This window comes from Oncorhynchus kisutch, linkage group LG17 (assembly GCF_002021735.2).
Source record: "Oncorhynchus kisutch isolate 150728-3 linkage group LG17, Okis_V2, whole genome shotgun sequence".
Lineage (NCBI taxonomy): Eukaryota > Metazoa > Chordata > Actinopteri > Salmoniformes > Salmonidae > Oncorhynchus > Oncorhynchus kisutch.
The window spans coordinates 68,185,354-68,201,387 of NC_034190.2; the positions used below are offsets into that span (position 1 = coordinate 68,185,354).

The 16,034-nt window shown below is 43.2% G+C and overlaps 1 protein-coding gene across 2 annotated transcripts in view; it reads left to right on the plus strand.

The window, feature by feature from the left end:
- Positions 1–16,034, plus strand: part of LOC109908169 (prickle-like protein 2) — a 48,123-nt gene that overhangs the window by 31,262 nt on the left and 827 nt on the right. For both annotated transcript variants that reach the window (XM_020506703.2, XM_020506704.2), the window contains 8 exons: positions 6,973–7,156; positions 7,852–7,965; positions 8,214–8,351; positions 8,555–8,758; positions 13,655–13,841; positions 14,505–14,843; positions 15,074–15,382; positions 15,662–16,024. In XM_020506703.2, coding sequence (XP_020362292.1) covers positions 6,973–7,156; positions 7,852–7,965; positions 8,214–8,351; positions 8,555–8,758; positions 13,655–13,841; positions 14,505–14,843; positions 15,074–15,382; positions 15,662–16,024 — 1,838 coding nt within the window. The remainder of the gene's footprint in view (positions 1–6,972; positions 7,157–7,851; positions 7,966–8,213; positions 8,352–8,554; positions 8,759–13,654; positions 13,842–14,504; positions 14,844–15,073; positions 15,383–15,661; positions 16,025–16,034) is intronic.

Consider the following 16,034-nt stretch of genomic DNA (forward strand, 5'->3'; position numbering starts at 1 on the left):
TACAGAAAGGTCCTTGATGAAAACCTGCTCCAGAGCACTCAGGACCTCAGACTGGAGCGAAGGTTCACTTTCCAACAGAACAAGGACCCTAAGCACATAGCCAAGACAACGAAGGAGTGGCTTTGGGACAAGTCTCTGAATTTGTAACCTGATCGAACATTTCTGGAGAGACTTGAAAACAGCTGTGGTGCGACGCTCCTCATCCAACCTAATAGGGCTTGAGAGGATCTGCAGATAAGAATGGGAGAAACACCCCATTCAGTTGTGACACGCTTGTAGCATCATACCCAAGAAGACTCAAGGCTGTAATCACTGCCAAATGTGCTTCAACAAAGTACTGAGTAAAGGGTCTGAATACTTATGTACATTTTATTTCATTTTTTAAATATTTTATTTAGCAAATATTTCAAAAAATTAGTTTTTGCTTTGTCGTTATGGGCTATTGTAGATTGATGAGAGGGGAAAAAATAATTTAATCTATTTTAGAATAAGGCTGCAACGTGACAAAATGTGGAAAAAGTCAAGGGGTCTGAATACTTTCCGAATCACTGTATATTATTTTGTATATGTAAAGACAAGATTAAATCAAGAATAGCCTGATGGGTGAAAATATTACCCTTTCACTATATTATCCCTTGTGAATGATGCCCAGCTTGTGTGCAGTGAGGCAAGAAACAGAGCATGCCTGTTTTTCTCTGAACTTTTTCAAATCATAGTCGCAAAATAAGCCTAGCCCATAGGCCTATATGTTTTGATAAGGTTTTTCTCACAACTAAAGTGGCCAAATAACTTAATAAATTAAGCACATTAATCCGCTTTACAAGGGGTGTATTGCCTAACTGGCATACATATGCAGCCCGTGAGTTTCAAGTTTGGAGAAGATCATTTTCACCATACAAATGCATCTTTATAATAAAAGCAATACATGCATAATTACATTTTCGGTCACTTTTGAGAATGGTGTTGGCTGATGAAATGTAAATGTGGACAGTTCTTCCAATATCTTCAATATGCACCCCGGAATTGGATATGGACGTGCGCAGTTGCGTCTGTCTTCAGCCTGTGAGGAAGACCCGATCATGTGACTGCATTGGCTAATAAAAATGTAGCTATCTGAGAGAGCCGTGTGAGTGAGAGATGCTTCGGAGCACGCAGCCAGGAGAAGGGAATTATAATTATTATATTCAGCCCAAGGGCACAATGGCCGCAAAAAGCATGGATTTTTTTCGGGGGCATTACGTCGACACAATGGGCATGCTACCGGGAAATTCGAGGAATTATCAAAAGAATAGCCACATGTGCGCACTCCCTCAAATTGTTTGGAGAAAATATATTTTCTGTTTTATTCAGCTATATTCAATTGTATTCTTTATACAATAAAACGATATTGTCTGCTAAATGAACTAGTGTAGCTCACAGCCATATGACATAGCCAGATCAGGATAGCAGCCTACACAAGAAATGACTAATATTAATAACCATCTAGATGTCACCTTGATATATACATACAGTCTACTACTCAATGGGGTGGGAATGAACGGTAACAACACTAGGACACAGTGCCCTTTGCTCCCGCTTGCCAAGCACGACTGTCCGGAAACTGCATGGGAAGTAGCTACCTAGTAGCCAATATCAGGGTGACAGTCACAGTAAGAACACACATAAACTCAGCAAAAAAAGAAACGTCCCTTTTTCAGGACACTGTCTTTGAAAGATAATTTGTAAAAATGCAAATAACTTCACAGATCTTCATTGTAAAGGGTAAAAACATTGTTTCCCATGCTTGTTCAATGAACCATAAAAAATTTATGAACATGCACCTGTGGAACCGTCGTTCAGACACTAACAGCTTGCAGACGGTAGGCAATTAAGGTCACAGTTATGAAAACTTAGGACACTAAAGAGGCCTTTCTACTGACTCTGAAAAACACCAAAAGAAAGATACCCAGGGTCCCTGCTCATTTGCATGAACTTGCCTTAGGCATGTGCAAGGAGGCATGAGGACTGCAGATGTGGCCAGGGTAATAAATTGCATTGTCAGAAATGTGAGACGCCTAAGACGGCGCTACAGGGAGACAGGACGGACAGCTGATCGTTCTCGCAGTGGCAGACCACGTGTAACAATACCTGCACGGGATCGGTACATCCAAACATCACACCTGCGGGACAAGTACAGGATGGCAACAAACAAATGCCTGAGTTACACCAGGAACGCATAATCCCTCCATCAGTGCTCAGACTGTCCGCAATAGGCTGAGAGAGGCTGGACTGAGGGCTTGTAGGCCTGTTGTAAGGCAGGTCCTCACCAGACATCACCGGCAACAATGTCGCCTATGTGCACAAACCCACCAACACTGGACCAGACAGGACTGGCAAAAAAAGTGTTATTCACTGACGACTCGTGGTTTTATCTCTCCAGGGGTGATGGTTGGATTCGCGTTCATTGTCGAAGGAATGAGTGTTACACCGAGGCCTGTACTCTGGAGCGGGATCGATTTGGAGGTGGAGGGTACGTCATGGTCAGGGGCAGTGTGTCCCAGCATCATCGGACTGAGCTTGTTGTCATTGCAGGCAATCTTAACGCTGTGCGTTACAGAGAAGACATCCTCCTCCCTCATTTGGTACCCTTCCTGCAGGCTCATCCTGACATGACCCTCCAGCATGACAATGCCACCAGCCATACTGCTCGTTCTGTGCTTGATTTCCTGCAAGACAGGAATGTCCGTGTTCTGCCACGGCCAGCGAAGAGCCCGGATCTCAATCATATTGAGCACGTCTGGGACCTGTTGGATCGGAGGGTGAGGGCTAGGGCCATTCCCCCCAGAAATGTCTGGGAACTTGCAGGTGCCGTGGTGGAAGAGAGGGGTAACATCTCACAGCAAGAACCGGCAAATCTGGTGCAGTCCATGAGGAGGAGATGCACTGCAATATTTAATGCAGCTGGTCGCCACATCAGATACTGACTGTTACTTTTGATTTTGACCCCCACTTTGTTCTGGGACACGTTATTCCATTTCTGTTAGTCACATGTCTGCGGAACTTGTTCAGTTTATGTCAGTTGTTGAATCTTGTTATGTTCATATAAATATTTACACATGTTAAGTTTGCTGAAATTAAACGCAGTTGACAGTGTCATGACGTTGGCCTGGGGGGTAGGTTTATGACAGTCATAAATACCTCTTCCCCCCTTTTTCCTCTCTCTACCCTACTGAGGTTACATTTGCAAAACCCTTGGTTAACATAGAGATTCTGGGAACATCCGAAGGTGGGGGGAAATTAACTATATTCTGGTAATGCGACCAATTGAACATATGCTGTGGTACTTGTCAGTTCGGTTGTCATCTGAGACATTCTCATCAATGATAAGATGACAAACTCTACAGTGGAAAGTCTACACATCAGAGTTATCGGATTCACATGGAATTGTTGTTCAATTTAAATGTTTGAGTATGAAATTATTCGTGATGGGATGAAATGTGATTTTAGCTTCTAAAATGTGAGATTTGGGTTTTCATAAGACAGGACTCGGCTCAATCAGTGGCCCGCCACTGTGAAGGGACATGGGCTATAAGACTTTTCAAACACGCCCTCCTCTCCCTTCCTATATAAGCCCTTGATGACAATATACAGTGGGGCAAAAAAGTTTTTAGTCAGCCACCAATTGTGCAAGTTCTCCCAATTAAAAAGATGAGAGAGGCCTGTAATTTTCATCATAGGTACACTTCAACTATGACAGACAAAATGAGAAAAAAATCCAGAAAATTACATTGTAGGATTTTTAATGAATTTATTTGCAAATGATGGTGGAAAATATATTTTTTTAATTTTTAATAATTGAATTAAGGTGACGATTAATATTGACTGCTATTGATGTAAAATATTACTAGAGTTTATTCGGAAGATAACAGCTCTATAAATATTATTATTAATAGTTAATTATATTTACATGATTAGCTCAATCAGGTAATATTAATTACGGAGAAATTATTTTATAGAATAGCATGTCATATCACTTAATCCGGCATAAACAAAGACACGACAACAGTGAGAGGAAGTTCCTTTTTTTGCTGAGTTTACGATGCATGAAGCAAAAGGTACACCCATCATCAATACCTTTTAATAAAAAATAAACAATAATTTGTTTTCTAACTGAAAATGTGGAATTACTTTTGTAAAACTAACAGTGAATTATGACTCGCTCATGCTCTGGCTTCAAAACAGAAGTCCAAACATACAATGTACGGTAGCTGCGTGGTAAGAAACGGAAGAAGAAAAACATTGTCCAATCAAAACTGTCTAACCTATGAGTGTACAAAACATTAAGAACACCGTCCTAATATTGAGTTGCATCCCCCCATACTCCAATACTTCCCACAGTTGTGTTAAATTGGCTGGGTGTCCCTTAAGTGGTATACCATTCTTGATACACACAGGAAACTGTTGAACTTGAAAAACCTAGCAGTGTTGCAGTTCTTGACACAGATCGGTGCATCTGGCATCAACTACCATACCCTGTTCAAAGGCATTTAAATATTTTGTCTTGCCCCATTCACCCTCTGAATGACACACATACACAATCCATGTCTCAAGGCTTAAAACTCTTAAAACTCCTCCCCTTCATCTACACTGATTGAAGTGGATTTAACTATATTTACTTTACTATCATTATATTGAAGACTTATAGTTTTTATCAAAGATTCTCTGTAATTAGTATTACATGATTAGACTGATTTAATCATGTAACCGTAATTCACTAGGAAATCGGGGCACCAAGGAAAATATTCAGATTACAAAGTTATCATTTCCTAAAATAACTTTTCAGACATTTTATCTGATCAATTAGTCTTCGAATGAATGAATGATTTACTTTAACTCATGTTAGTCTCATTCAAAACACCATAAATTGTCTTCACTATGAGTCATCCATACATCAATTCTCTTAAATAATTTATTACTAAGTAATTCACAGAAATGCATAAACAAACAAACAAGGTAAATGTGGTTACAAGAAATGATAGGAAAATGTGCCCTAGTGGGCTAAACCGGCATGGCGGCTTGTTAGACAAAAGAGAAAGTGGGGGTTGACTAAGAAGTCACTACAGAGTGATAATTGTAACAATTGAAATGCTAATCCTTTGCACATGAACGCTTATTTATTCAGGAACAATTGCAATCAATATATATATTTACGCTCAGTGTGTCGTCTTGATCGCTGGTGAAAAGTTTGTTTCTGTTGGAGAGTTTCGTCCTCTCTCTCTCTCTCTGTCTCTCTCTCTGTCTTGGTTAGAGGGGATAGTTCAGAGTAACATTCATTATTTTGTTATAGAATGAATGTTTCGGCGGTTGTCGTTCTTCGCATTCAATGATACCGAATTCCTAGCTGCAGACTAGTAATTAATATCAAAGACTTGTTCTTATTCTGTCGGTATCGATAATCTAAGAGTTTAACCACGTGGTATGGTTAAAATATTCAGCAATGGTCTACAACCTTTGTCCCCTCCTAATGGAGAAAAACATGGTCTAGTGATAATTTCTCAAAGTTGGGTTTTATTCGGAATTGCAGAAAAGGGGCTGGGTCCCAGGATGTCTGACCCTAACTGGGCTCAGGGGCGGTCCTCTGATTTAGTTCACTCCAATTCCCTTTTTGAGTTTTTCTTCATTAAAACAGTCCAAAATCACATTGTAAAATTGTGTAAACAGTATCATACTCTCTCATTCATCTTATACAACAATTAGATGTAAACCTCATATCTGAGGCTATTATATAAACAGCGTTATGATAATGTGGCCACACCGTCTCCCATGATCTTCCCCAAGTTGTAACAAACGGACCAGTTCGTAGCTGGATTCTTCACCGATCTTTTATACTTTCTCCGGAACATTAAAATGGTTCATACCACAAGTTCTGTGATGTGGAAGGAATTATTTTGTTCTCTATGAAAATGTACTCTCTCTATACTGTGTGTCCATGAGGAGATCCTCAGGAATTTACGACATCTCTCTGGCCACAGCAGCCTAGTTGAAGGAGGAAATGGGGAGGCAGGGAGAGGGGGATGGGGCTCGCCACACCCAAAGACGCAACATCATGACACAGGTGACATCAATAAGGGATCATAGCTTTCACCTGGATTCACCTGGTCAGTCTATGACTTGGAAACAGCAGGTGTTCTTAATGTTTTTTTACACTCACACCCACTACTTTCCTTTCGACACACACACTTGCCCATAGTCCTATCGCCATATTGGGATGAAGATACTGCCTTCTCAGCAACGGTGGGAATCTTAATGTGCAGGGCAAAGATGAGGCTTACCGCTATGTCTACCATAGGTGACAAGGTGTTAAACATGTCTGTTCAATGGGCTGGGATCTCCTTCAGCAGGTATTCAGAGAATGGTCAGCTTCCCCATCCAGGTGTGTGTGTGTGTGTGTGTGTGTGTGTGTGTGTGTGTGTGTGTGTGTGTGTGTGTGTGTGTGTGTGTGTGTGTGTGTGTGTGTGTGTGTGTGTGTGTGTGTATCCAACCATGTCACTGTTAGACTGAATGCGTGTGTGTCAGTTTGCAGTTTTACTCCATGCTTGTTTTAGCCTCTGATTGTTTAGTGTATATTTGACTGTATCGGAGTTGGTGACATGCCTCTCCTTGGATGAACACCTGTTTGTTGTGTTAGTAACTGTAATGTAGGGAGTCATATTGAGTCACGCTCAAGAATGTTTGTGGGCTGGCTAATTACTTCATGTCTCCAACGCAAATTATGTTCCTGCCATGCAATACTTGACTACAGACAGTATGGGTTTTGAGATGGCAATCAATGGTGTGTTTTTATGATTAGGTTATTAGATGTGTAAACTGTGTAAAAACTTAGTCACACTTGCCAACTGTTCAGTCCTAGCCTTCTGTTTGGTGGGTGTTGCATCTGTGCAATACTCTGAGTTGCCATGTATTGAACCCAATGGCCTCTTTTTCTCTCCACAGAAAGATCTGTGTGCACTGTAAGTGTGTGCGTGAGGAGCATGCAGTGCGGGCAGTGCCGGGCCAGCTGGAGAGGATGATGATGAAGCTGGTTTCAGACTTCCAAAGACACTCCATCTCTGATGACGACTCGGGCTGTGCCTCCGAGGAGTACGCCTGGGTCCCACCTGGACTCAAGCCTGAACAGGTCAGAACCAGAGAACGGAACCAGAGAACGCTTCACATACATACATTAATGCACACACGCACAAAGACATGCACGCACTCTCACACATACATGCATACATTAACACTCAGCATATACAATGAGTGTACAAAACATTAAGAACAACTTCCTAATATTGAGTTGCAACCCCCCTTTTGCCTTCAGAACAGCCTCAATTCGTCGGGGCATGGACTCTACAATGTGTCGAAAGCATTCTACAGGGATGCTGGCCCATGTTGACTCCAGTGCTTCCCACAGTTGTGTCAAGTTGGCTCGATGTCCTTTGGGTGGAGGACCATTCTTGATACACATGGCAAACTGTTGCGCTAGACAAACCCAGCAGCGTTGTAGTTCTTGACACAAACTGGTACGCCTGGCACCTACTACCATTCCCCTTTCAAAGGCAATTAAATATTTTGTCTTGCCCATTCACCCACTGAATGGCACGTACACAACCCATGTCTCAATTGTCTCAAGGCTTCTTTAACCTGATTTGAACTAGATTTAACAAGTGACATTAAGGGATCATAGTTTTCACCTGGATTCACCTGGTCAGTCTGTCATGGAAAAAGCAGGAGTCATTAATGTTTTGTACTCAGTGTATGTTTAAACTTCAACACACAGGGTCAAAAACATCCTTGGATTGTGTGTCTGAACATTCTTGTTTTTTAATCCAGGTGTATCAGTATTTCAGCTGTATCCCGGAGGACAGAGTTCCCTATGCTAACAGCTCAGGAGAGAGGTACCGCATCAAACAGCTCCTTCACCAGCTACCAGCTCACGACAGTGAGGTAACGGTCACTAATACTGTAACTCTGTGTGAGCTTTTGGTTGTCCTAACACCCCTGGGCTGTAATATAATGGTTTTCTGCTTGTCTGACTCAGCATTGTAACTGTTCTCTAATACTAGACTGGAACTCGGCGTGAAATGTTGGTTTTCCTAGCTTCTGGGCTGTAATTTAGTTGATTTGTGTTGTTCCTCACTAGACTTCTGCTTGTCTGAGTCAGCATTATAACTGTATGTCTTTTGTGTTTCCAGCATCAGTACTGCAACCAACTGGATGAGGAGGAGAAGAAGGAGCTTTGTCTGTTCAGTCAGCAGAGGAAGAGGGAGAACCTGGGCAGAGGCATGGTCAGACTGTTCCCTGTCACCATGACCGGAGCCATCTGCCAACAGGTAGACACTGCTGAGGGTGGGGGATCAGGGGGAGACTAGGGTGGGACGGAAACATTGAGAGTGAGGGATTAGGGAGATGAGTCAAGGAATTAGGACATGTCTTGGTTTTTAGTGTATTCTCTGTACTCCCTCAAGCACATTTGCATTTTGTTTACCTATTTTGTCTCTCTCACTTTCTCTCTCTTTCTCTCTCTGTGTTTCAGTGTGGCAGACAGATCTATGGTGGGGACATAGCAGTGTTTGCCAGCCGAGCGGGGCACGGTAGCTGTTGGCACCCTCAGTGTTTCCAGTGTGCCTCGTGCACTGAGCTGCTGGTAGACCTCATCTACTTCTACCAGGACGGACAGATCTACTGCGGCCGGCACCACGCTGAGAGAATGAAACCACGCTGCCAGGCCTGTGATGAGGTGACTGTGTTTACAACGCAAATCTCTCCGCACTGGCTCATACACTCTGACCTGCCCTGTCCAGTCCACAAATTTCTCCATACTGTTTAACCGTTGTCTGTCCTTTCCACAAAGATCTCTAAACTGTGGATCCACTGTCTGTTTATACATTCTATCTGCCCTGTCCAGTTCTAACACTGACTCCTATGAGGAGATGTGTGCTCATACTCTCCCAGCCCAGAGTAAGTCTACTTTCTTTGATTTACGTGCCTGTAGACCAGGATTGTCAAAAATAATTTTATAGTATGAAGAATACAATTGAACAAATCTGAATAAAATATAAATATTTTCTCCAAACGATTTGAGGGATTTCAGCTATTCTGTGTTGAGCGGTTAACAAAGAAATTGTTATTACTATATACTTCATTTAGAGTTAATGTAACTTTAGTTGTTCTACAAACGTTGGGCTATATGTTTTGATTTTCAATACAATGTAAGGCTGCATGATGCGACTCTAATGATGATTTGAAAAAAGTACCTTGAAAGGCATAAGCTCTGCTTAGTTTTTTGCGCAGGCTGTACACAACATCAAACAAACATTTGCAATTTGATAAGCACTTGATAAAAGCACTTGATAATGCCTAGAATTTCACGGCGGCATCCCCTTTGTCTGGCCGTAATGCATCCTAAAAAAAAATCCATGCCTTTTGTGTTGTGCCCTCTCTGAGTGGCGCGCACTCCATCACGTGATCGGGTCTTTGTCACAGGCTACAAGTGAAGACAGACGCATCGCGGACGCAACTGCGCGCGTTCTTCCGAGGTGCATATGGAAGCTGTTGGAAGAACTGTCCACATTTACTTTTTGTTAGCCAACAAGATGCGTAGGCCTAATGAACAGCAAAAGCACTAGCCTACATCATAGTACAAAGGTCAACCTATTCTGTGTGAGAAATAAATATTCCAAACACAGTCTGGGACAGTTGTGGGATGCGGTAGATCCCAAGTTAATACAACCACTAGATTAAAAAAACATTTTTTAAGCAATGTGGCTGAAGCAACAGATCAGAAAGTTTAGCTTAAAATGTTGATAAACTATTAGGCTATTTCTTCACATTATAGGCACAGCAATGCGCACATGGTAGTAGGCTATAAGCGCAAATGTTTCATTCGCAGAAAACACCATTATCAAAAGTGACTGCAAATGCAATTATGCGTAAAAAATGCTTTTATTATAAAGGTGCATTATTATGGTGAAAATGTACTTCCCCAAACTTGAAACTCACGTGCTGCTTATCAAATCAAATCAAATTTATTTATATAGCCCTTCGTACATCAGCTGATATCTCAAAGTGCTGTACAGAAACCCAGCCTAAAACCCCAAACAGCAAGCAATGCAGGTGTAGAAGCACGGTGGCTAGGAAAAACTCCCTAGAAAGGCCAATACCTAGGAAGAAACCTAGAGAGGAACCAGGCTATGTGGGGTGGCCAGTCCTCTTCTGGCTGTGCCGGGTGGAGATTATAACAGAACATGGCCAAGATGTTCAAATGTTCATAAATGACCAGCATGGTTGAATAATAATAAGGCAGAACAGTTGAAACTGGAGCAGCAGCACAGTCAGGTGGAAGTTGAAACTGGAGCAGCAGCATGGCCAGGTGGACTGGGGACAGCAAGGAGTCATCATGTCAGGTAGTCCTGGGGCATGGTCCTAGGGCTCAGGTCAGTTGAAACTGGAACAGCAGCATGGCCAGGTCGACTGGGGACAGCAAGGAGTCATCATGTCAGGTAGTCCTGGGGCATGGTCCTAGGGCTCAGGTCCTCCGAGAGAGAGAAAGAAAGAGAGAAGGAGAGAATTAGAGAACGCACACTTAGATTCACACAAGACACCGAATAGGACAGGAGAAGTACTCCAGATATAACAAACTGACCCCAGCCCCCGACACATAAACTACTGCAGCATAAATACTGGAGGCTGAGACAGGAGGGGTCAGGAGACACTGTGGCCCCATCCGAGGACACCCCCGGACAGGGCCAAACAGGAAGGATATAACCCCACCCACTTTGCCAAAGCACAGCCCCCACACCACTAGAGGGATATCTTCAACCACCAACTTACCATCCTGAGACAAGGCTGAGTATAGCCTACAAAGATCTCTGCCACGGCACAACCCAAGGGGGGGGCGCCAACCCAGACAGGATGACCACAACAGTGAATCAACCCACTCAGGTGACGCACCCCCTCCAGGGACGACATGAGAGATCCCCAGCAAGCCAGTGACTCAGCCCCTGTAATAGGGTTAGAGGCAGAGAATCCCAGTGGAAAGAGGGGAACCGGCCAGGCAGAGACAGCAAGGGCGGTTCGTTGCTCCAGAGCCTTTCCGTTCACCTTCCCACTCCTGGGCCAGACTACACTCAATCATATGACCCACTGAAGAGATGAGTCTTCAGTAAAGACTTAAAGGTTGAGACCGAGTTTGCGTCTCTGACATGGGTAGGCAGACCGTTCCATAAAAATTGAGCTCTATAGGAGAAAGCCCTGCCTCCAGCTGTTTGCTTAGAAATTCTAGGGACAATTAGGAGGCCTGCGTCTTGTGACCGTAGCGTACGTGTAGGTATGTACGGCAGGACCAAATCAGAGAGATAGGTAGGAGCAAGCCCATGTAATGCTTTGTAGGTTAGCAGTAAAACCTTGAAATCAGCCCTTGCTTTGACAGGAAGCCAGTGTAGAGAGGCTAGCACTGGAGTAATATGATCAAATTTCTTGGTTCTAGTCAGGATTCTAGCAGCCGTATTTAGCACTAACTGAAGTTTATTTAGTGCTTTATCCGGGTAGCCGGAAAATAGAGCATTGCAGTAGTCTAACCTAGAAGTGACAAAAGCATGGATTAATTTTTCTGCATAATTTTTGGACAGAAAGTTTCTGATTTATGCAATGTTACGTAGATGGAAAAAAGCTGTCCTCGAAATGGTCTTGATATGTTCTTCAAAAGAGAGATCAGGGTCCAGAGTAAAGCCGAGGTCCTTCACAGTTTTATTTGAGACGACTGTACAACCATTAAGATTAATTGTCAGATTCAACAGAATTCTCTTTGTTTCTTGGGACCTAGAACAAGCATCTCTGTTTTGTCCGAGTTTAATAATAGAAAGTTTGCAGCCATCCACTTCCTTATGTCTGAAACACATGCTTCTAGCGAGGGCAATTTTGGGGCTTCACCATGTTTCATTGAAATGTACAGCTGTGTGTCATCCGCATAGCAGTGAAAGTTTACATTATGTTTTCGAATAACATCCCCAAGAGGTAAAATATATAGTGAAAACAATAGTGGTCCTAAAATGGAACCTTGAGGAACACCGAAATTTACAGTTGATTTGTCAGAGGACAAACCATTCACAGAGACAAACTGATATCTTTCCGACAGATAAGATCTAAACCAGGCCAGAACATGTCCGTGTAGAGCAATTTGGGTTTCCAATCTCTCCAAAAGAATGTGGTGATCGATGGTATAAAAGGCAGCACTAAGGTCTAGGAGCACGAGGACAGATGCAGAGCCTCGGTCCGATGCCATTAAAATGTCATTTACCACCTTCACAAGTGCCGTCTCAGTGCTATGATGGGGTCTAAAACCAGACTGAAGCATTTCGTATACATTGTTTGTCTTCAGGAAGGCAGTGAGTTGCTGCGCAACAGCCTTCTCAAAAAAATTTGAGAGGAATGGAAGATTCGATATAGGCCGATAGTTTTTTATATTTTCTGGGTCAAGGTTTGGCTTTTTCAAGAGAGGCTTTATTACTGCCACTTTTAGTGAGTTTGGTACACATCCAGTGGATAGAGAGCCGTTTATTATGTTCAACATAGGAGGGCCAAGCACAGGAAGCAGCTCTTTCAGTAGTTTAGTTGGAATAGGGTCCAGTATGCAGCTTGAAGGTTTAGAGGCCATGATTATTTTCATCATTGTGTCAAGAGATATAGTACTAAAACACTTGAGCGTCTCTCTTGATCCTAGGTCCTGGCAGAGTTGTGCAGACTCAGGACAACTGAGGTTTGGAGGAATACGCAGGTTTAAAGAGGAGTCTGTAATTTGCTTTCTAATAATCATAATCTTTTCCTCAAAGAAGTTAATGAATTTATCACTGCTAAAGTGAAAGTCATCCTCTCTTGGGGAATGCTGCTTTTTAGTTAGCTTTGCGACAGTATTAAAAAGGAATTTCGGATTGTTCTTATTTTCCTCAATTAAGTTAGAAAAATAGGATGATCGAGCAGCAGTAAGGGCTCTACGGTACTGCACGGTACCGTCCTTCCAAGCTAGTCGGAAGACTTCCAGTTTGGTGTGGCGCCATTTCCGTTCCAATTTTCTGGAAGCTTGCTTCAGAGCTCGGGTATTTTCTGTGTACCAGGGAGCTAGTTTCTTATGAGACATTTTTTTAGTTTTTAGGGGTGCAACTGCATCTAGGGTATTGCGCAAGGTTAAATTGAGATCCTCAGTTAGGTGGTTAACTGATTTTTGTCCTCTGGCGTCCTTGGGTAGGCAGAGGGAGTCTGGAAGGGCATCAAGGAATCTTTGTGTTGTCTGTGAATTTATAGCACGACTTTTGATGTTCCTTGGTTGGGGTCTAAGCAGATTATTTGTTGCAATTGCAAACGTAATAAAATGGTGAACCATCTATTCCATGTTGGTTTCAACGTAATTTCCTTTCAAATGACGTAGAAACAATGAAGATTCAACCAGTGTGTTCCCAGTGGGAAGTCCTTAGAGGACACATTGGCCCTGTCACACGGGACACCCTGGGAAAACCTGTTTGCCAGAGGAATGACAATGTCGTTCAACAACCAGAAATATTAAAGAGTTAAGTATTTTCTTGAGATATGATTTGTTGACCCACATTCTTTCTTCTTCACTCCGTCTCTCCCTGAAATGCAGATCATTCTAGCAGATGAGTGTACGGAGGCAGAGGGCCGACACTGGCACATGAAGCACTTCTGTTGTTTTGAGTGTGAGGCAGCGTTGGGAGGGCAGCGGTACATCATGAGAGAGAGCCGGCCGTACTGCTGCTCCTGCTATGAGTCCTTCTATGCAGAGTACTGTGACACCTGTGGGGAACACATAGGTACTACAGTTACACAGTATACAAAACATTAAGAACACCTGCTCTTTTCATGACAGACTGACCAGATGAATCCAGGTGAAAGTTATGATCCCTTATTGATGTCACTTGTTAAATCCACTTCAATCAGTGTAGATGAAGGGGAAGATTCAGTTTAAAGAAGGATTTTTAAGCCTTGAGACAATTGAGACATAGATTGTGTATGTGTGTCATTGAGGATGAATGGGCGAGACAAAATTGAGGCTGTTCGGAAGGCAAAAGGTGGTGTGGGGGGTGAAACTCAATATTAAGAATGTTTGGTACACTCAGTGTTTACACACATACAGATGTAGGATCTTAATAGGAGCCAGTTTACTACAGCAGGGAAAAACATGTTGTGGATTCTACATTTTGTAGGGGTTGATACATATTTTTTCGTCTGACATTTTAAAAAGGAAATGACAACCTTTAGAAGCCTTTTTAAACCTTGTTAACTTGCAGTGTATTCATTTCCTGCTGTGCAGGAAACTTCATGCAACAACAGGATGATCAAATTTAAGATATGCCATCTGTACACATAAAAAAACTATATACACGTGTGCACAGACAGAAACATATGCTCACTCACACAGAGAAGTATACACACTCGCATAGACAACTTTCTTACAGCCTCTCTTTGTCTTCCAGGTATAGACCAGGGTCAGATGACCTATGAGGGCCAGCACTGGCATGCAGCCGAGTCCTGTTTCTGCTGTGCCCGCTGTCGGCTCCCCCTGCTGGGGCGGCCTTTCCTCCCGCGTGGGGGCCTTATCTTCTGCTCCAGGCCCTGCTCCCTGGGAGAGGACCCAGATAACTCAGACTCGTGTGACTCAGCCCTCCAGAGCCGGCCTCTGCAGCACAGGCACTGTGAGACTGCAGAGAAGATCCAACAGTCGCAGCGCTGCTCCCCACAGCAACCACCAGAGAGAGCCAACATCCCTGTTGTCTCAGGAAAAGACTGTGTTCATGCTGCACAGGAAAATGAAGGTAGCGGCATACTGCAGATGGCATTTACATGTTGCCTGAGCCTTGTAATACTCATAGCCTGCAGGGAATGAAATTGAAATGAAGTAATAATTTGAATAATTTAGCAGGTTATTTTATCCATAGCAACACAAATTATCAAAACAATACCATTTAGAAATGGTCAAAAGATTACATAGCCTTTTCTATTTAAGCAAGGTGTGTTTTATCTTCATTTCATCTCTGTTTCCCAGGTGTTCACATCTCTACTGATGTTCCAAATGGAGTCTCCCCACCACCCAATGGTCATCGTAACCTCAGAAGGTCCTACTCTCCTCTTCCCCACTGTCGCTTAGCCAATGGCTGGGCACCATCTTGGCCTATCGACCAATCTCTCAACAGTTTGCACACTGGAGACTGTGGCAAGCATCCAGGCAGTAGTCTGGAGTTTTTAGGAGAGCCCAACGGCTACGCTGGACACCCCCTCACCAGTTTCAGTAGAGGAACTTCTACTGCAAAGGACTGTGGGAACTGGGTGGAGAAGAGTAGTCAAGTTACGAAAGGTATTACACATTGGTGAATTGTTCTACAAAGTGCTACTTCAAGGCAATTACATGCATAATAAATGTGGGTCTTGAGCTAAAGTATTGTGTTCAGAATGAAACAGTTAACTGTAGAGCTCTGTTAGATACAATTGGCCATAAGCAAGAGTTGGGATAGTATTCTATAAATCCGTTTCCAAATCTTGCTCATCTCCTGTTATTGTGAGTTGATTGAACAGTAATTGAATCCTTTGCCTTTTTATAGATTGAGGTCTTTTATTTATCTCTCCTTCTTTCCAGTGTTTCCTCCCCCGAGGAATTCCTCCTTATCTGCATCACTAAACCACCCCAGTCCTGCTGACCCCCCGCCCCTCCCAGCCCCTCTACCCACCAAGTCTCGTGATTTGATGGCCAAGCCAAATCTGCACCAACCAGAACCAAGCCCCCCTGACCATAGTCCCCAATCATTTCGCAATGGGACAGCCAGAGTCAGCTTCCGAGAGCCAATCAGCTGCAGCTACTCTGTGAATGAGGAGGAGGAGGAAGAAGATGAGGAGAGAGGAGAAAAGGAAGAAGAACAGGTGGAATGGGAGGAAGAGGATGGAGGTTTTGGGCGCAGATTACATATGGAGAAGGGCATTCCACCTCAAATGGACCTACTGGGTAAGACCAC